The sequence below is a fragment of the Papilio polytes genome, unplaced genomic scaffold, assembly GCF_000836215.1.
Source record: "Papilio polytes unplaced genomic scaffold, Ppol_1.0 DF824047.1, whole genome shotgun sequence".
In the NCBI taxonomy this organism is placed as follows: domain Eukaryota; kingdom Metazoa; phylum Arthropoda; class Insecta; order Lepidoptera; family Papilionidae; genus Papilio; species Papilio polytes.
This window is the reverse complement of record NW_013525157.1, coordinates 4,597,757-4,620,159: the sequence shown is the minus strand read 5'-3', so window position 1 is coordinate 4,620,159 and position 22,403 is coordinate 4,597,757. Positions and strand designations below refer to the sequence as shown.

General features: G+C 31.9%; 1 protein-coding gene across 1 annotated transcript; it reads right to left on the bottom strand.

The window, feature by feature from the left end:
- Positions 1 to 3,251: 3,251 nt before the first annotated feature.
- Positions 3,252 to 21,919, bottom strand: LOC106100529 (carbonic anhydrase-related protein 10-like). The gene is made up of 11 exons (XM_013279400.1): positions 21,759 to 21,919; positions 17,717 to 17,949; positions 12,360 to 12,410; positions 10,219 to 10,355; positions 9,673 to 9,864; positions 8,171 to 8,266; positions 7,041 to 7,107; positions 6,479 to 6,633; positions 4,696 to 4,827; positions 4,008 to 4,056; positions 3,252 to 3,922 (listed from the first exon to the last, which is right to left on the bottom strand). The coding sequence occupies exons 2-11, from the start codon at positions 17,778 to 17,780 to the stop codon at positions 3,900 to 3,902; spliced, it is 966 nt and encodes a 321-aa protein (XP_013134854.1). The 5' UTR covers positions 17,781 to 17,949; positions 21,759 to 21,919; the 3' UTR covers positions 3,252 to 3,899.
- Positions 21,920 to 22,403: the final 484 nt, after the last annotated feature.

Sequence of the window (22,403 nt, the reverse complement as noted above, 5' to 3'; positions counted from 1 at the left end):
TAGTATCTTGTAGTCATGTGAATTCATAGCGCTGAGTATGCAATATTATTACCCTTTGAGGGATGCTCCTTTGTGAGTCGACACTGTGCTGATGCATGTAGCTTATTACAATGCTAATTTAATGAACCATATCGGCAGTTACTGCTAAATATAACATACCTGTCGCCTGTGACTTCGTCTGCGCGGGTAAAAAGAACTTAGTAGTCTATGTCTCTCAGACTATGTATAACATCGATGCCAAATTTCAGCGATATTTGTTTAGTTGTTTTGGAGATACGTAACAAACATCCATCCATCCCTCCATCCATTCCTGCATCAATCCCTCCATCCACCCAAATGGATTTAATTAATTGTGATAGTCTCAGATATAAAAAAAACGGTAAATTAGATAGTATTTGTTTGTTAAACTCACATATAAGTATATTAAAGTTTGCTTTCTTCCATTAGTGCAGATTATCAGTACTAAAACTGTATTAAGGTACTGCCTTAATAACCACTTAACGGCTTTGTTACATTTATAATTTAGATTAAAAAATTTAAGAACCTGCAAGTTACTAGCAAAAGATATTCAAAAGACAATCGCTCGTGTGTAATGTAAGAAAGGACATTGTTAGACAAATGTTATATGTTGGGCGCGATGTGTCAGTGTACACGTAAGGAGGGGTTGAATAATTTACGAGTGCACTAACTTCGCTCAGTGCTCGCTACAGATGGCCCGACTTCATATATCAAAGCGGGCCGATGTTACAACTTCAATAAAACTTCACTGAAACTTATTCAAACGCGTCGGCCGGTGAAAGCTGTTTTTAACTTTTCCTCCCTCGAGATCAGCCAAATAAATAAAGAGTTAGTGAAGGTATAAAAGTTGATTTCTTCTTATGAAAATATTTGTATAAGGGGAGAAATTCTTTTCGTTTACTATGTTGACATTGTGATGATAAAATTTAGTTTGGTATTTCTTCTGTTTATTTTCTTTGTGTCTAGTTTCTATAAAAATGTATATCGTACATCATTTACAGCCACATTTATTGACGTTTTATATTTAAGGAATATCTTAGATTTGACATAACATAATGTTACAGATTCCTCTTAGCTTACCATAATTATTATTAATAAATTTGCCTTTATTAACTTACAATGACTTTTCTTTCAAAAGCATCATCATTTGATGCATATTTTCGTAGAACAAAGATCAAGAGATCAACGTATTGTAGTTTGACAAAGCTCAGCGCAGACACGCTGTTATGGCATATCCTTTGTTTCCACTTTGTTACACGCCTTGTTACAGATTCACGTGTTAGATGTGAAAAGCTTTTAGTATAAACTATCGTGTGATAAAGAAGTGTATTCTGATATACTAGAGATGTGTAGAAGAGTATTACTGTACCGATTCTACGAAGAGAAATGGGACGGTTGTGTTAATGTTTTGGTTATCTTTTAATTTGAATGCATTCATTTCGTTGTACACTCATTAATCAGTTTTTGATAATTGATCAATGATGTTTAATAATTAGTTGTTTGGGAAAAAGAGATAATTAATGATGTGTTGTGGAATCCATTATCGTGTCATTCCTCTGCTCTACATGTAAATAACATACATTTATATAATTAATCTGTTGAAGGTCTGCAGATTATACATTGTAAGTTACAATTTTTAAATAAAAAAAACGATGATTATTGTATCGTATAAATTAGAATTTACAGTTCGCTAGTGTACATAATACCACAAAGTTATGTGACACAACTTACAATAAACAGGGGCCACAAAACGAGGAACAAAGTGCAAAATACACAATGTTCCACTGCATGGTCGGTAGTTTAGTATTAGCCCCTGGGGATCAGTTGGTCACTACCGGAGAGAAACAGTCAAACTGTTTCTAATTTTATTTTAATTAATGGTATGCTCGACCCATATTTTAGTGTACGTAAATTCTAACTATGGAAATAAGCCTGTTGTAATTCTATTTTATTACTGTTTTAGAAAAAAAGGGATTAAAAATGTATGTAAACCTGAAATCGTATTTTAAAATACTGTTTATACTTGTGTAAATCATTTTTCAAACTACTTATTACTTTTGCTACTGCTTACATTCAGGTCTAAATTTCCAGTAATGGCAACAACTACTTTAAGACTAGACTCGCCCTAAAGATAAACCAGACGGTGTTGTCGCCACCAGAAAATCAAATATTAATGTAACATAACGTGAGATCTGGCTTTAAGTTTAACTGTTAAGCAAAAAGAGTTTTAGGAATAATTTATGAAGTACTGTTACTTTTTACCGCCAAGAACTGATTGGAGTTGTTGCTAGAAAAAGTCGTTAATATCGAAGATAAAATAAATTAATCTACAATTCAGTTAAGATTGTTTTATCTCTAGGTAAAAAGTCAAGTGTGCAAGCAACACGTGGCGCACGTCACAAGGCTCCGTATGAATGTAGCGCAAATAATCTTAACGCCCGAGCACATCGGAGTTCACACTTGTGCTCGAGTGTCCTCAAGACGTGCTCTTTCCGTCGAGTGTTTAGCGGATTTCGTAAACATCCTTTTATTTTTTATCTGCCACGTAATGGAATAATTTTCTCTAATGTCTCGATATTAATGGATTTTCCAATAAGATTCTATTTATCAATCATCAAGACAAATAAATTGTATTGCCTTTTTAGTCAAATTTAAAGGAACCCAGGTACTACTTAAGCTTCTATTGATAGCCTTTTAATTATTTTATTAAGGTTCCAACATAAAAAGTAATAGGTATTTAATCCACATTTAAATTTCACTTTAGTATTCCTTTCCCATTTTCATGAAGGTTAAAAGTTAAAAAAGAGAAATGATTGTATAACCGCTCGCAGCTCGTATTAAGGTTATCTAATCTAAAGGACATCGTGAAGGAACTCGATTAAATTAAGTTACTACTGAGAAAAAGAGAGCAATTTCGATTCTCATAGAATTCAAATGAGCTTCTTATTCAAATACAGAAGTGAAGAAAACACTAAAACAGACGGTTCCACGGCGTCGAGTTGAAAAAGCTTCGAGGTATATTTTTAAGCTTGTGATCGCTGACTTTGTGACTTTGCTGAAACGCTCTGTGAATAGAATCGAAATTGTTTCAATTGCCTTAAACGTTTCAGTGTTTGATAATTTTGCAGCGACGATGGAAATGAGGGTAGAAATAAATGAGAAAGAACGTCAAGAGGTATCATTTATTCAAATAACTATACCAAATTCTACAAGGTAATGCAGATAGCCGACAACGACATTTATTATGTACAAGCTGTTCCACTTTTAAGCGATTTTTTTACCGATTAGTTAAAGCTGTGGATCCTTGTTAGAAATTAAATGACGCTAATGGATACAGTTCATCTATATTTTTGTAGAATATTAAACAATTTTCATGTCAACAATTTATCGAACGTTATAATAAAATTATACGAATTATATTATGAAAATACAACAAACAACGAACGCCAATACTGATTGATATGTTACAGATATGGAATAGAATATATGATATATAGCTGACATGTATGTATGTTATTGGGTATTCTCTATTTACAAACATTAATTAAAATCTTATATAATGTTACATTTATCGACAGTAAGACATAGTTAGCGTAATCTATCCGAAAATATACATAAACTACGCGACAAGAGGCATTTTTACTATTTCAATACCTTATATAGTTCTAGAAAATTATATTCTTTAGATATACATTATAGTAAGGATACATTATCTATACATTTTTCTACTTAACAGTACACTTAACAGCTCCATTTATCATAAGCAAAAAAATTTGACAATGTACATATAACATACATTTCATATGTATAACTGTACTGTACATACAAAATCGTTGAATAAAGTCTACAAGACTATGTTAGCAAACATTACATACGCATAATTAATATTGTGTCCAAGTTTTGGCTGGAAAAAAAAAACATAAATTAACAATAAATAATATGTTTTATTATATCCACATTATTGCAATTAAAAATTAGTGTATTCATACCTTTATAATGCATATCCCGATGCATACTTGGACAGGTTTTTCCAGGATACTGAAAAAAAAAATAATGATAAATCAATCATTTCAATCATAAATTTAATAAACAATTCACGTTAAAGATGTTTGTCGATAGCAAATAAAGTACTAAAAAATAACTTAAACATACTTTTTTACAGTAAAAACGATGACGATAACATATGTCAAGTTAACCTTAATACCCTTCATACGTTGCCCCTTATGCATGCAATAAATTAGCGAGCAGTCGAAGTGAAAAGCTGCTAGCAATTAACAACTTTCTAAATTATTGAAACCAGAGCTGCATGAACTTTTACGATGAAAATTTTACTGAAGGGAGGCTTGTTGGAAACATTTTCAGTAACATATTAAAACAAGTAAGCTGAGACTTTGAATTACAAGGGTTTAAAAATAGCAAAAATATTAAAACACGTAGTAATCAAGAGGTGAAGGTATATTTAAGGATTTTCATTTCGCAACTTTCATATTTCTTGCAATTTTTTCAAATGACTTTTAAAACATGTTGCAATATATATTAGTTTCGGGCATATTATTTTGTTATCAAAATATATGTATCTATTATTAATAATAGTACCATAATATATTTACATAGTTATGTACATTATTTGTTGTTAGATTGTAATACACTGTGTATAATAAAAGAAATCAAAGGTACCTTGCTCAAGTCGAAGTCGATGTTGGTCCTGACCGCTCGGTGGTGCAGCGGCTGCGGGGGGCGGAAGTTATTACCCAGCGGCGCCTTGGGGTGACGAGCATCACCTTGCATCAAGCGACGTAATCCGTGTAACTGAAATATAAAACTCTGTTATATAGTGTATATTCTGATTTAAAGTAAATCTACGAATATCTTTGTATGAGTTAGAATTAAGAATAGTAAAGTCATGTGAAGCGTAAAAGTTTCCATTGATTTTTCTTCATTTTCAATAGCTTTAATGGAAAAACTCGGACAAAAACTACCGTAAGTTGATTCATCTGTACAATCAGTGAATTTTCCGAAAAAAAAAAGTGATCGGTTTTCTATTGTTATTCGCAATAGCAGGGGTAAATCATTGAATCTCAGAAACGATTTCTAGTAAATTGAAATTTCCTTCTTCCTTTAATGTAGTGTCGAGCGTTGTTCAGGTAAGGTCTGAGCGCCGCCGCCGAGCGCCCCCTGTCGGGATTAATGTTCCCAACACACGCGATACCCGCTATCTCATTCGCTTCGCGATTTTCCTTTATATCAAACAATTTGTTTGTAATTATAGTTTGTAATCAAAGTTGAAACTACTCTATCTGTGAATTGTAATTTAAATTTGTTTCCTAGTAGTATGAAAACTTTTGTTTATTTAGTTGTAGGGACTATATTAGTAATATACAATGTAATAGTATTTGTAATTGCTAAATTTTTCAACATTATATTTGTTACGTATGTATATGCGATTAACGATATGATGTAACATTCAAAATCAATTAGTAACAGATAAGAAGTAGAAGATAAACGATAATTGTTTCTCCTGAGCTCTTAAATTAAGCGTAAAAAGGTTTGGGTTGAGTTTAATTTATGTTAACATCACAAATAGATAAATACCTTTACAACACGAACATTGTTAACATACAACCGTTTGAAGTTATTTTAAGAGACAAATAAATCATTGTAACAAAATATGGAAGTTCGTGTTGCAAGTTGAATATATTTGTCAGTTATGAAATATCTTAACACGAAATTGGAACTGTGAATGTATACATTAGCAATATATTGTGTTTCAGACAAGAACCGCATGCCGTTCACTCAACTCCCCGCGAGATTGCAAGCAGTTTCCACTAGCACTTAATTTTCCCAACACAAACGGAAAACATAAACAATGATTTATAATAACAGCCATACAACGCGCTACTTTCAGTTTACTTTTAACACGTACATAATTCACGGCGGAGTCTTTGTCTAAAGGCGCGGGACGTGAGTTGTTTATTGTAGCGTGAGCGCAAATGAAAATGTTATTATGGCGCCCTCGACCACAGCCCGACTGTAACAATCATTTGATGCACTATTTCGTTTATATTCTCATTTTTGCCTTTACACACTGTAGCAGAATGAAATGTTATAAATAGTATTTACTGTCAGCGTCTAGTATACATTACTAAAGGTCTACAATATTGTATAAACAGACGTTTTTATTTACATAATGTATGAAGATAACCATAATGTCTGCAAGCTAAAGACTAGATTAGACTTACTTTATTCTCAGAACCATTTACCGATAAACTCTGTTACTATACTATTTGATGTCTACACAAATTCACAACGGGATCATATGCACGAGAGTATTCCTTACATACTGAATATCTGTTTTCTTTGTCCTACTAACAAATGTAAGTAACCTATTTGGTTTAATAATTTTATCTTGATTAATGCAAATATTATACATGTTAGTTAAAATTTAATATGATATAAATACCTGTTGCTTAGTAATATATATTGGTTTATTAATAATGATCCAGGTAACGGTCTCGAAGCAGGCGGGTGCCGTCGTTGACCCGTCGTATGTCATGTAGTAGTCCGTATCGGGTAGCAGACCGCGTACTGATAACCTGTTCACTGGCATCTCAGCACCTTTTATTAAATAAGCGATCATAAACAGTTAAAATGTAATTTGAACAAAATTGTTATCTTCTCTTTATTATTAGGATTACTAACACTAGACAATAAGCTTTTTTACTAACAAATAATGAGATTTTCTTGAAATAAAGATTATTATTTATTGTTATTATAAATATAAACATTGTTAATACAAGGAAATTAACTATAATTTAATTTATAGAATTTTTTTTTATAGGTTGACATCTAGTTGAAGTTTTGTATGATTGTTGGAGAAAATATGTTTGATTTTGGTAATTATACTAAAGTATATATAAGTGTAAAGGTTTATCTTATAAATATTCATAATTTAAATTGTTAGATCTAACGTAAATATAGTGTTTTATTTTAAAAAGTTTAAGTGAATTTTTAATAAGCCTTACCGCCATATTTGATATTTTCTAATTCTTCCGTCAATATTCTAAGTTCTGGATTAGATAGGTCTCCCAACTAAAACAAAAATTACAAATATAAGTTAAGAAAATAACCTAAATGTAGTGTAACTTTCCGAAGCTTACCAGACAATTATAGTACAATAATGTCTCTAACTTTAATTAAGGAAAGTCGTAAAACGACCGAATAATTACTTTTCTTTTGAACTTGAAAGTTAACGGCTGACTTTATAGAGTTAAACCAGTTTAAACTAGACTTAATAATTTTGAAAATCTAATCGGTTGACTGTTAAATCGAGTATATGTTTAGTTAATTGAAATTTAGTTCTGAATTTTAATTAAATGTAGGGTTAAGGAGGCTGATATTTTCTATTGATTTATTTCGACGTTTACATTTTGACATTATTTTAAAATTAGATTAGTTTTAGTACAGAAATAAAAGATAAACGAGTTAACGTTTTTTTAAGAGTTTTTAAATATAGTTAAAAGGAGTAAAACGTCAAATTTTTCTACGTTTTAGTTTTTTCCACGGTCACCCCTACATAACTGCTAATATATTTCACTACCAAAATAAACATTTTATAGCTAAAAGTTCCTTTTCCTCATCATCTAATGCACAAAATAATTGATGATATAACATTTTTATTCGCAGTGTGTTTATACTTTTTTCGCAGACAGCTCTTAATTTGAACTAATAGCGTCGGCGGCTCTTCCAATGCCGCACAGAAAATTCCAATTTCCTTAATTAACTACCTCCAGTTTGGGTGAAGCTACAAAAAGGTGCGCCCTTGTTGATAACGCTTCGTCGATAACTGCGATCGTGTTAAAGCGCACTTCTATTTTTCGATAATCCATAACTTTGACGAGAATCACGCTCCTGCACTTTTATCGTTAATTATTTTCAAATGCTACCTACCTGCTTACCTTTACTACCATTTTCATAGACTAGTTACTTAAGCAGCCCTTAGTATAATTTTATCTTAATGATTGATAGCTTCAAACATCAAAGAAATTAAAAAATACGATTAAGTCTGAAGAATGTATCTTCACACATTCAAAAAAATATTAATTATCCTGAAACGTATTATAAAACGTGTAAAACATTACAAAATATTACTTACTTGTAACAACAATGATATTGAGACGATTCCTTGAGCTTTATGTAAAGCTTCCGAAAAGTTTGAGTAAAGCTGCGAGTTGAAACCGAAGATTTGTATCTGTAATCAAATAAGTTATTAAATATTTACACAACCGAAATGAAAATTGATTTTTTTCCTTTTCCAAAAGTAATAAGTGAAAAGAATGTTAAAGTGAAACGAAATAGTCACAAAAATAAATTCGAAAAATTAAAAGGCACCAGTTTAAAGTTTTGTTAACAATTCATGTTAAGATCCAAACCTACCATGATTTAACATAAAAAAATAACTGTGTCAATTAATCTGATAAGTTGATTAATATTATATGAACCATTTATAACAATTAAAAAAAAACATTCCATGGTTGAGAAATGCATTCATACAAAAAGTGGGAAAATCAAAGATAAAAGACGAATAAAATCGGATACACGGGAGGATAAGCACATGATTTTAGATTTAACGCGTTTGCGTAAGAATTTGTCACATAAATAAACAGGAGGCATGCTTGAGTTGGCTCGCAGCCGTTCCTCTGGATTACATTTGGGATTTGAACGTCTCCGCGAGGAAAGTGCGGCGCGACTGCGCGATGCGTGAACAAAACATATGTTGCGAATTCTTTTGATAAACTCTACCAGGAAATCTTCGCTTACTTTTTATTATATGTACAAGGAAATAAATCGAATGTTCGAATCTTTATAAATACAATATTTGCTATGTAAATTTTAATTTTTTAATGCTATAATTTACGTTTTTAAATTTATATATCTTTAAAATTATGCAGACCAAAATGCCATTTTTAATTTTTTTAAACACCTTAAATCTTCATACAATTCTTCAAAAGAATGACATAGTTGCTAGTTGGGAGGTTAGTTAGCCCTATATTTAAAAATTGTCAATTTCATTAAGCGCAGATCATTGTTACTAAAATAACTGTTTACTTTTAAAGAGTGTGTATAGACAACGTAACAACAGACAAAACACATATCAAAATTATACTGCTTTTGTGGTTTAATTAGTGTGTAGTTACAATTAATATCACCTGAAATGTTTGTATTAGAAAGTGTCTGCAATCAATTAGTGCCGTCTGTCTCTCTGTTTACTGAACGAACTTCGGCGGAACTACAACAATGGATTATTGTGCGCTCAATACCATTTAGTGTTGGCGCTTGTGTTTAAACTTGCTTCTGTTATATTAATCTGTTGTTACTAAAATTATACTTTGTGTTCTAACTGTAAAAATGAGACAATTTGATGCGATTTAAATAGACTTAAACTAAAACATAAATACTATTTAAAAAGTAAACTAGAAACGTTTTAAACGGCAGTTTCTTAAACAACTATTTAAATAAAAAAGTATATTATAAATATAACTGAGTACCTAATGAAGATGCATTTTACTAATAACTCTTAAAGTATAATAAACGTTTTTCTACTAACGCGTATAAAGCGGCAATAAGAAAAACAGAAAATATGATATCGGCACTCACCTCGGCGGGAAATGAATATCCATTGATGGCGTGCTCGGATCCGAATTGATCGTGAAGTCCATAATGAATATGTATCTCGTGAAATTGATACTTGTAGGAGAGCGGACCGCCCGTGATGTTTATGTGATGCCGCGTCTCGTTCTCCACAGTGAATATCACCGAGTGGCCAGTGTTGCTTATCAGACCGTTTATCTATCAACAGTATTGATTTATTTATCTGATTCTTTATTAATTTTTGTATTCAATAAAATTAAAAGCATATTTTTTATAAACATTGCTATTAAAAAAGATTTTAAAAGCTGTTAATCTGGTTTATTTTATAGTAGTTAGGTTTTAATTGAACGAAATAATTCATTAATAAAATTGATATATGTAATTTAAAGAAGATGTAAACGGTTAGTAATTCTTTTGGCAAAAAACATTGAATTCGAAATTACGTTGACAGTGAGTTAAAAAATAATGGTTTAAATATAAATAACTAACATCAGAATCAATCTATACTTGATGCTAAAAATCGTTAAACTTATATAAATAACGTATACTTACTCTGTGTTTATCTATGTGTAAAAAGCGAAGGTTGGGGTCGAAGAGTAACTTTTCCGGCTCGAGGTTCACGGGGGACTGGCGCCGGCCTTTGTTGCACAGGGACCATTCCGGGTTGATCAGACCCCAGAAAGCCGGCCCTAAAAGTTTATTTACAGATCAATTCATGATTACAAGTACACCAATGAATAAAAAACCTTTAAATCGAATCACTATAAAATTATGTTAGTTGAGGTCCCACTTTGTCCAATCCAATCCAAAAGTCCAATAAATGGTTACGGTTAACAATTTTTTTCAACTTTTTTAATAAACAAATGGCTTGGCACAATCAATGCTAGTGCAGCGGAGGCAGTAAACGCATTAGCGTCTGCAAGGTATTTCAATATTGCAGAAAACTGCGGCGTAAAAGTAGCCAAAGTACTTTGGATCGCGTTCATGGTTTTATTATTTATGACCTTGAAAATTGCATGAGTAAGCCAGCGCTGTGGTTACCGCCCCGCCTTCTTTATGGCCACGCGCTAAGTGAACCTTGCTTTAGACAATTCTTTTATTGCTTTTTGGCAATTTGCGTCTACTACAGTAACTATGGATTCTAAGGTATCGTTTAATTTGTATGGACCTCATTTAACGTGTGAGTTTCTACTGCTTCAATAATTAACTATAGTCGAAATCTGTAGAAATAAGATATTATAAGAAACCTATCTAAACAATTTTACCTTTAAAAAGCTGTAATCACAGACTTATTAAGAACAAACATGTTTATATCCTCATTTTAAAAACAAAACGGTATTAGCTGTCAAATAATAAAATGGGTTAATTTCCCTTTTCCATTGAATTCAACTATGCATACTAGTTTACAACTATATTTTAACTACCTATATTTTTCGTAATGAGTATTAAGGATTTGTAGAAAACCATAACAGCTTAAGTCAGCCGGTCGCACAATAACTTTTGCAAGTTTTCTCGTATCCAGTTAGACGTGAGTTACGTACAAAATGCTAACTACCGTGTACCCAAACTAATAATAAGGCTAACAGTCGAGTTAAACCGATAAAGTTTTCTGCAACGTGTATTGCTTCCTATATTAAACTGCTAGAATTAGATTTGTATAACACTAGCTGTAGCTCGCGACTTCGTGCATGTGGTATTAAAAAAAATTAGTAAAAATGTAACCTATGTTACTCACTAATAACGTAGCTTTTTTATGTTACAAGAATTTTTGAAATCGGTTTAGAAGTGATTGAGTTATTTCAATACATACAAAAATACAAATCTTTCCTCTTTATAATATTAGTATAGGTAAAAGATAATAATTTGAATATGAATACAATATAAAGAACGCTAATTACAAATTTATTCATATAATATATAGTGTCATAACTTATGTAATTGCTTAAATAACATTTAATTTCATCAATATTTTCTAATTCCGTCGTAACTTAAAAACAGATTTTCACATATTCAGAAACTTAATTCGTAATACTATAACAATATAAGTCTTTTATAATATTATCTACGTAGGAACAATTCCAATTTCCAACGTAGGAAAGACAATTTGATACGATAACACACCTCACGAACTTGTGCGAAACGCAATATGAATGCATGATAAATCGCCCGTATAAATTTCACGTCACGTAAACCGTCAAAATGTTATCGGCGCAGAGAAATTGATACTACTCACAATCAGAATATTCGCGGAGGGATTGGGGTAGGTCAATAAACTCCGATTCGAATATTTTGTACAGAAAACGCTAGGATTAAAACAAAAGACACGATTCTTTACTTTTTTATATAACCTCTTCCTTTGTAGTGCACGATGTACGATTAAAATTAATGAACATAACCAAAAACAAATGAATTCCGATGTTAAAATCTACTTCATCTAATATTATAAATGCAAAAGTTTAGATGGATGTTTGTTGGTTTGTAGTCTAAATGGCTGAACGGATCTGGATGAAATTAGGCATAAATGTAGAACATAGTCAGGAAGAGCACAACTTACTTCTGTTTTTTTTCCACGCGGATGGAGTAGCCAAAAGCTAATACTCTAAGATTTTAATTTTATATTTATGTTTTAGTATGGTTAACATTCAATGCTATGTTGCTATTTGTATAATTGTGTATTGGAGTTGAGTACTCACCTGAAATACCGTCGTAGGTCCACCATTCCTCCCAGCTGACGCCGCTCACGGCTGCAATCACATTCCATCTAATTAAGTTTGCACATCTTATTAGGGGCCAAAATATACTTCCTTGAGTCTTAAGTTACGAATGCAAAAGAGAATTAATAAATAAAATGAAAACATTCTATTTTATCGTTTTGATTTAGATAAAATCTTGTAATTACAACGCAATGGTTCACAGATTCATGCTTAAAATTATTTTAACCGTATCAAAGATGTCAGAGGATCCGAGGGTTGCCATTTAAATAATAATTAACTATATACCAAAGTGGAATAATTGTAGTATTACACAAACATATTTATTACTAACCTTTCCCCATATATGAATCATGTATTGCGATTTTTCTTCCTTTAGCAAAACATAAAAATTTGTGAATATGACAATAAAATTAAAGGTTAACCACGACCGTAACAGATTTGCATGAGATTAAATTTTCTTATTAGACCTTCCCAAAGTACTCTTAATTAAGATTATGAAATTATGATACCCATAATATTTTGGAGCAATTAATTCGAAAATACTCGGCGAAGTAAATTCTTGCTCCTTAATTATTTATGAAGTGAATTTTCTTGTCATAAGATATTCCACTCTTTTAAGGAATGCCGGTAAATATATATTTTATAATTGCGAAATTTAACCTGATCAAGATATCCATTACTTGGTAATTTATAAAAAAAAGTAATTTTCGATGATTTATTTTTTGTTTATTTAAAAAAGTATTTAAAAAATTTATAAAAGGGCACGTTACGACATAATTCTAAAATGTAATACACTATACTTTAGGGTTAAAAATTATGATTACAGTAATAACGTAAATTCAGTAAATTTTAGTAGCTTTGAATTACACGCGAACAATTTGTACAGTTTAAGATGTACAATTTATGAGCGTCTCGTAAATCAAATCATTACATTCGGTAGTACAAAATTTAAAAAAAGAAACGGCAACACTAATACATATTCAGAAGTGTACAGTTGAAATGTATACCAATCTCGAAACTTACTCGATACATGGCTGATTTATGTTTTTAATTTAAATTTTTGCATTCGCCGGGCGAAGTTCGCCACGGACGCGCCGCTTGCATCGCAAATGTGTGTCGCAGAGATCGTCGCTCCTGACTCGATACAGGCCGACTGAGCTGTCGACTTTTAATCTTTTAATGCTACTCAACAAACTTCCACCTACTGTAATACCCTTCTATTCGGATAGCGTTTCGTTGGCAGACAGCTTTATACAATAAGTACGACTACTACAAAGTTATTATACGGTGATAATTCCCTGACTGAGACTAAAATTCTGACAACTAAGTACACAAATATCATCATCAACTTGCCCTTATCTTTACGGAAGGTCGACACAGCCGTCATATCTGAATCCACGCCCTTCTTAAGCATATCATCTTTCACACAGTCCATCCATACATCCTAGGTCTTCCTCTACATTTGTAGCCATCCACATTCGATCTTAACACTTTCTGGTTTATGTCACCATCCTCTCGTCTAACTAATTATAATTGACATCCATTGTCAGTGTACAACTAACTATATTTAATTTTATCTTTGTTAATAACTCAATGATGCGATACAAGAACATATGTAATATTAACTAGGCTTACGAGACTCCGGACAGTATGTTAGGTAGAATTTAGTGTAGCTTAGAGCAACTTTACCGTAGTTACAGCACCTGAGACTTTGTTCATCATTGTATCAAATATTTTAGTTCATTATGGCTTTAACATTGTATTTATTTACGATACTTAAATATTATAATAATCTTATAAACAAATAACTCTTTAAACATAGTTAAACTGTACAGTTATTTTAAAATATAAAGAAACAAAGCATAGAAGAAAAAAAATAGAAAAGAAAAAAGAAGATATGGCGAGTGCGATTTAATATTTGTTTAAAATTTCAATATTCTAGTTCACTTGGTGTTGTAAACTGATAAAATATACCCAATGAGATCAAGAAGAAGAATAGAATGACACGTCATTTGTCCTAATTGTTTCAGTTATTTAGGCATTTGACCGTTACAATGGAATTTACATACACACAAATCCATAATTAAACTTGCATACGCGTGATAACATCACCCTCTTTGTCAGTCGGGTAAAAATGCGAAGTATTCATTTCTATAATTTCGGTTGAAATATGCTCTATACATTCTCAAATAGTTTTGTAGTCATCTGTGTTGTTGAATCTTTTGTTGCTTAAAACGGCATGCATACTGAAATATAAGATTGAATTCTTATGCATTGTTGCATTTTGCAGACGGCATTTCTACGTGACGCAAGTGCTCGCTCGCCAGTCAGCATCTGCTTTACTCCCTTAACTCTCCACTGACTCCGAAAGACACCGCTTGTTTTAAAACGAATAAATTATTTCATATCTTCAACAAAATATAATAATGAATACATAGTTAAAGTACTGAAGTGACTGCAATTGATAGTGTTTGTTTAGTTGACGTATAAATGAAACAATATTACAAAGGTATATTGATGTCGGAATCAAATGTTGAAAACGTGAGCAATTCGCAGCGGACGGACTCTACAAAGAGCTTCAACCATGCATCGGAAATGAATCAGTTACCGTTTTGGGTTTGGCAAATGATACATCTCCATGTACCGCGATATTCTAAATTAAACTTTAATTTTAGCGCGATACCGTTGAATTTTGATCGACATAACTGAACTTAAACTGGCCGCAATACCTGGCGGGGACACATTGCACTCAAAGTTCACACATTTAAAATTCATAGTTTAAGTTCGTGAAATTTTAAGAATAAAAGATTACTTGTATTTCAATTAAGAAAATAGAATTGTAGGACCGTGAATGTAGACATTGTCTGGTTTTACACATTCGATAGGAGATGAGCTTAACAAAGGAATGGTAATGTCATTGATGTATGAAATGAATAAATAAAATCACGCGGAAAATAGGCAATTTCATGGTGCATTGAGCATCCTTTGCGTGGCAAGTGCAAGACTGCAGAGCAATCGTCTCTCTCGACGCCCGCATCATGAAATCTTAACCGAGGCGTAAATTCTAGACTCTTCCACTTGTGTATTAAGTTTAAATATCTTATTTAAACGTTTGAATTTCTGAGAATGTACAAGGTCTTTGACTAGTAATACAATGCTAGTATTCTAAGAGGTAAAATAAGATAATAAGGAATAAACCTCTAAGATTGAGCTCTGCATCTCCTTATAGTTGTGTATTTTTCGAATCCTGGTAACAATAGTGGAAGTGAATTTGGTTGTGCGCTTATGAGAACAATATTTTGGGGCCGTATATTGATGTAAGTGTGTTACGTATTCATGGTGTAGAGCGCACCGGCGGCGCTCACCGCCCGCCGCCCGCCGCCTGCCGCCCGTCGCGCTGTGAACTCCTACCTATGCAAATTTTACAATATTGCATTTGCTCGCCTCCAAGTATTTGTTGTTGCGATGATGCTAATGGATTTTCCTTTGTCTTTATGAAATTGAATGTAATCTTTTCAATGTTTCCTAATTGTATGCTATATTTTAGAAGGAAATTATCTCTGTAATTAGAATTAATATCTATACTGTTCTACAGAATTATGTTTATCCACAAATATTATATCTATAACTTTAAATATAAAATCATATAACTGTCTATATTTGTCTTAACCTGTGATGGGTAAGTAGAATAAGGGTAGCTCAAGTTAGGTATTGATATTATTAAATTCTATTTTTACAAACTTATAATACTTTTAATGAAGCTCTTTGTGTAAATGTACTTAAACATTTTTTGAAATAAAATGTTTCATGTAAAAATCTCTGCAAGGAATATTATTTCGTTCAAATTATAATTCAAATTTTAGTGCGGAGACAATATACACGGGGCGAAGTTAAATTAAAGTCGTATGCGGATTTGGCGGCGGCTCGCTTGAGCTTACGGCCGGCCGCGCCACCTGTGCCCGCCGCCCCGCACTACGCCAACCTCGCAACACCACTGAAAACACAATTTGCGGCGCGCCTTTTGTGACTACTGTTTACTTTTATGCAATTTGTTTTTCAACTTTATGCGCATTGCTTACATTCTAGTTTTCTAATCCGCCCGTTGCTTACTCTGTAATCATTTTTCTTTGGAATTTTAAACATAGCCTTACTGTTTACTGTGTGTGGTATTATAAATCTGTCATTAATTAATATATGGGAGGCTTATAGAACACCGACAAATCGAAACCGTAATTTACTCGTAATTACTAACACTTTAGTTATCTTTACTTTAGTTTATAATAATTATTTAATAACAAAACAATTAGGAACATTTGGTTCTTTAATAGCTTATTAAAACTTAACTTATGCGACATATTTAAAAGGATAGGTGACTTTTAAACAATAAAAGTAACCAATAAAAGAATGCTTCATGATTCATTTTGATTACGTAACATGTATCATAAAACAACAGGAAAAGTGTGTAAAGAAATAACTTTGTTAGCAAAGTTGACGCAAGGAATTTCCCGCGTTGTCTTTGATTTAAAAGGTGTGCAAATAAAGTAGTATAAAACAATGGAAGGAGAGTAAACAAGGTCATAAAGCACGTCACAAGAAAGAGCCTATATATAATCAGCTTAGTGATAAATTGGTAAACAGCACGCGAACGACACAGCTGCTTCCGCCGACAGTTTCATCGCTTACTTTCCGCACTGTCTTATTACAAAGAAACGTACCAACAATTAGTTTTATGTAAAACTCTAACATATTAACGAGTTCTAAAAACAAATGTTACATTGTATATGAAAAGCCTGAAGTAGTTATGAAAATGTTTTCTTTTATTTGTCAACGCCATCGTCACTTTTTCCCAACGGAAAGATTCCTGTTGGGCCCATCGGTGCATTTATAGATCGATCCAAAATGATTATTTTTTCAAATGAGACGTTCACGTTCATAGAATTAATTAGATTCATCGGCCCAAAGGAAAACACCCTGAATAGACAGAAGAATCTTAACTACACTTTAAAACATCTTCTCAGCTCTCACTCTTGATTTTACTTTTTCTTACTTATATCTTCTTGGATATAATTTATTCTTATAAACGGATGTTATTTTACTAATATAAAAAGGCATGTGACTATTAGAAAGAAAAAAGAATATTAAGAGCGCACACCTTTGACTAAACTGTCGCATAACAGTTGTGCGATTTTCGATTATTGCGCAGCCAATTGTTAGTTGCACAAATAAAAATCCAGTAGTGTGCGCACCTTCATATAAGCTCATAGGAATCAAAGCGAGAGTAAACAGTTGTGCGATAGTTTAGTTTCTGGTGTGTGCACGCTTTAAGATGGACTTACCTGAGAAGGAAAACAAAATCTGCAGTACCGTAGTAACAATAACCGCTTCAAGGTAGCTATGCATTGTCTACGACACTTTATCTCTCATTTCCAACATTGGTCATTTTTGTTACATTAACAAACTACATAGTATTTTAATTTGAATGCTCAAATCAAAGGTTGCTTAAAGTTAACTCGACCATTTTTTATTCTTCCCTTTTAGTGTTTCTAAGTCATATTCAAGTTGTTTTAAACTGAAACAAAAAATACAATGTATTAGTTATTTGAAATAAATCATGTGAATATTTTTTAGTTTTGAACGGAAATATTTTTGCGATGGTTCTTATAAGTATTAAAACCTAATTGATATTCAACAATACCTAGTTACGTTATTTTTCTGTACTTCGACAATATTCTTAATGTTTTATTCGCTTTTGTATGTATTGTCAAGAAGTATCGTGCATTATATAAGTGTGTTCTAAGATTTGTGCAAGATTTCCCAATGGATGTGACTGCGTTCACTTTAAAGCGCTTTTGTTCAGCAGTGTACACTTTCCTAGTATATTATGTTCTGGACTTCATTATTTTTACAAAATTTGTAATACGAAACTATGTATATAAATTTAAATTAATTAGGGAGGTCTGTAATAATTATTTTATTATTATAATTCGTAAGTTTTCTATGAAATTATAGCAATTTACTTGGACCTTGAGTAAGATATTATCCGTCGAGTTACGGACAGTAATTAGTCACCCATCCGACGTATGCAATTACAGTTAAATTATGTGGCAATATAATTATACTATATTGTCCTCGTACATGTTATACTGAATTACTGACAAATGTGTTTTAATTGATATTGTTTAAATTACGAATAAACATCAGTTAATATTTTTAAATAATTTCTAATATTATCTAAATGTAAACTTAAATGTATTTTTAATGACGTTGTAATTTTAAGAATTGCAAGGTAACCTTAAAATTTGAAATTATCGTAAATTATTTAAACCATTTACTTAAAGATGAAAAACTACAAATACACATGGCAAATTATAATATCTAGACAGTAAAATAAGAAAAATAATCAACAAGTTACTACTCAACCATTACATCCTAATAATGATGTATTTAGTTGGTAAACGTACTATGAACAATTTTATTTCATTCAGTATATTTTCATTAAATTGAGAGTACTTCAGTAAACGGGAACTCTGAACCATGTTTATGTTAGTTTTTTAATATTAGTATTTGAATAACTGTTGACGTTAATTATGTTGCGATCTCATCTCGTTAATTGATCCTATTTTTCACATTACGGCTAGATTTTTTATTGCAATATTTTTGTCACGGCAAACTTTTTTTACATTAGCTTTTTTTTCGTTTTTAAATACTAAATGCAATGGAACGTTCGCTGTTCAAATTTACTTTTTTGTTGAAATTCGTTACTTGTGTTTACAAAACGAGAGCGTTTAAATATATTTTTTCCATTAATTTTAAAAATTCATAGGTGTTTTTTAATGACGATAGGAATTTTATGGTGTCAATATTACTTTTTACTAATATGTAAATGTGAAAATTTAGATGGATGGATGGATGGATGTAGATATTGATAATAAAATGGATTTAAAAAGGAGTGTAGAGATTTAATACGCATATTTGCATATAGTTTTTTAAAGCTATTAACAGTCTAGCCATAAGTATCCGTAGTATATTTTAAGCAAAGACCGCAAATCATGTATCGTCATGAACATCTCTGCTAATATTTATAGACGGCGATAACCCGAGGGTCCTGGGCGCCTTCACAAACTTGCTGATAATGTAAATTTGATAGGTAGCGGCGTGTGCTGTAACACTTGAATGTCGGGTCCCAGGTTTGTTCGCCTCATCGTATAAATAAGCGTGAAGTAGTGCGGTAACACGCAAACTGGTCGTTAACCCTGCTACACGCCGTTCTAATGGAGAGGTGAGGGTGTCAGCGCGACCGCAACTAAACCGCTACAACGTCGCCCGTCAACCGGCGATTCTAATTAACGCACCTTGCTGTTGTTCGATACAGATACGGCATTCTCGAAATCATGTCACATATTCACTTAGGTGGCAGATTAAATCAGTGTTAGTAGCGGTAGAGTTTTTAGATTCATTTATCTATTTATCTATTATTTACTTAGAATCTCTACAATGTTGGTAACATCTTTATTAGAATTATACCCAAGTATACATATTAGCTTTATAAAGAACATTCAGGGTAGAATAATCACATGCTGAGCCAGAAGAGTCTGGAAAAAAATGCTCTGTTTATCCAAATATCATAATTACTTTATTCTTTTCTGTTTGATGTTATCAAGGAGATAGTTTCTCTAACGATTTGTGCTGTAATTAAGTTGTTGCTGTATGCAATACAAGATTGGTGCATTTTATGTAATGTAAAGTCGGTATTAAAAATTCCACATGAAACTTATATTCTCATTAAAATTCTCGAAGCAGAATTTCTTATTTTAAAGTGTAAACTGTGCTGCAAGGAGTTCGTATAGCAGTGCAGCTCCGGCTCTCGCTTTCGGCCAAAGCCGCATTATTAAATATACGCGATTGCGAACACAAACGCAAACAGAACCTTTCGGTATAATTTTCATTAAGCATTACTGAGAATCATAATATCGTTTCCGATAGCAATGGAATACGTCAATAGCTTTTTTTTAAACATATGAATGGAATGGAATCCGCGCCGGGTATGTCAGGGAAATATTTTGAAAAGGTCTGCTTTTTCAAAGCCACGTCGTCGTCGTATTGAATGCGTTTTAATGAAAAAACATGCGCCGATTCGCAACAGTCAAGGGAATTAAAGCCTCCGCCCGGAGCTCGCGATTCCAAATGCATCGCTCGGAATTTTCATTTTGTCCGAAATAATATTTCCATTGGAAATTTCGAAGCACTTATCACTTTGAAGTTATTATTTTAATTCGTTCGAAGAGTCTTTGATTTTACCTTTTTACATTATTCGTTAAATGTTTTTAAAAATCAATCGATTACATTAGTTTAATGTTTTTTTAATAAACTATAGGTTTCATGCATGTTAATCCGATGGATAAAAATAGAATGTAATTTTTTATTTGGCTTAACGCCTTGTATATTTTCTTGAATATCTATTGCGTTGTTAATTATGTATTTTTGATACGGGTGCTTGTTGCTTTAATAAAATATTAAGATCTTTTATTCCATGTTTATTGCAGTAAAAGAGTAACTATAATTTATTGATTTGGTTATTTTATAGGGAGGATGGTGTTATAACAAGATAATAATAGTACACGTACATTTGTAAGTCTTTTTTTTGTTATTGATTTAATTGTATAAATTTTGTAAATAAACACTTATATAGTAGATAAAAACAAAAGACTATTACGTAGTCTAGAATTAAACATTTTTTTAGGATCCTATTGGTTATAAAAATAGAAGTACGATTAGAAGTACGATTAAACATAGAAGTAAGATTAAGTAAGATTAGAAGTACGGTTACGATAGGAAGTAAGATTTTAAAAGCACATTAAAATGGTCAACTTTGAGATACTTTAAAAAAAAGAGTAATGTATTAATTTCCACGTAATTTATTGAACCCATAAGCTTAAATTTGTTGTTGTTTATACAAATATTTCAAATAGTCAAAATGATCGCAACTGCATTTAGTTTATTTTTAAAACAATAAGTACATTTAACAACTTACAGATAATTTACGCTTGTTTGTTAAAGTTAGGGTCCCAATTTAGTAGTTATAATAGTTATTAAAGTGATTTAGGACACCGCACTATACTAGACTTGTACAATAAATTATTTCGATTGTGTTATAGGTGCTTTATTATCAAGAAACCGATTAATTATTTGTTCAGTCTGAAATTCGGTGAATATCATATTTTTTAGGGTACGAAAATTATTAACATGACATTACTGAATAATAATTGCTCTATATCATTTTAAATTTAATTTTCTTCACTTATGTAACAATTAAAAAAGATACACGAAATTTTAAAATAGGTAATACATAGAAAAAAAATTAAAACAAATTCCACTTACCGGATTAAATTTTTAAATAGTATACAATACCCCGATGTTTTTTTTAATCTCAACACTTTACAACTAAATAGTCCTTTAGAAAAAATCACAAGTTACTTTAACATAAGTTCAGGCTACGTATTTGGTTACGAGAGTGCAAAAAGTTCCCGCCGCGTAGCACACGCACCAATTTAACGTGTAGTCCACTCGCAAGCGAATGCGCGAAGCAACTGAAGGCATGTTATACTGGATACCGTATTCAACGCATTTCCACCAGCCTACCTTTCAAGTTTCCCTCGCATTGTTGTACGTAAATTGTTAAAGTAACAAAATGTTGATTTCGCAATCACTATTGTATGCCTAAAGTCTTTAAGGTGTGATTTTCTTTGAACACAATTGAACTTATTACTTTTCCGAATGCGAGATATCCTAAGGTATTTCGACATGATGCTAAAAGGGTGTAAGTAGATTAACAGTTCGTTCAAATTTAAATCTTTTTACAAGGGAATACGGTTTAAAATCTAAAGTGCAAGAACGCGCAGATAGTGTAATAAAACCGAATACTCGCTTGAGTTTTTCTGTGTTAGAAGGAGATAAATATAGGTTTAAGTAGCCAAGGGTACGGCCTACACAAATTTTGTAGTGGGGATGATCTTAAATTTGTTT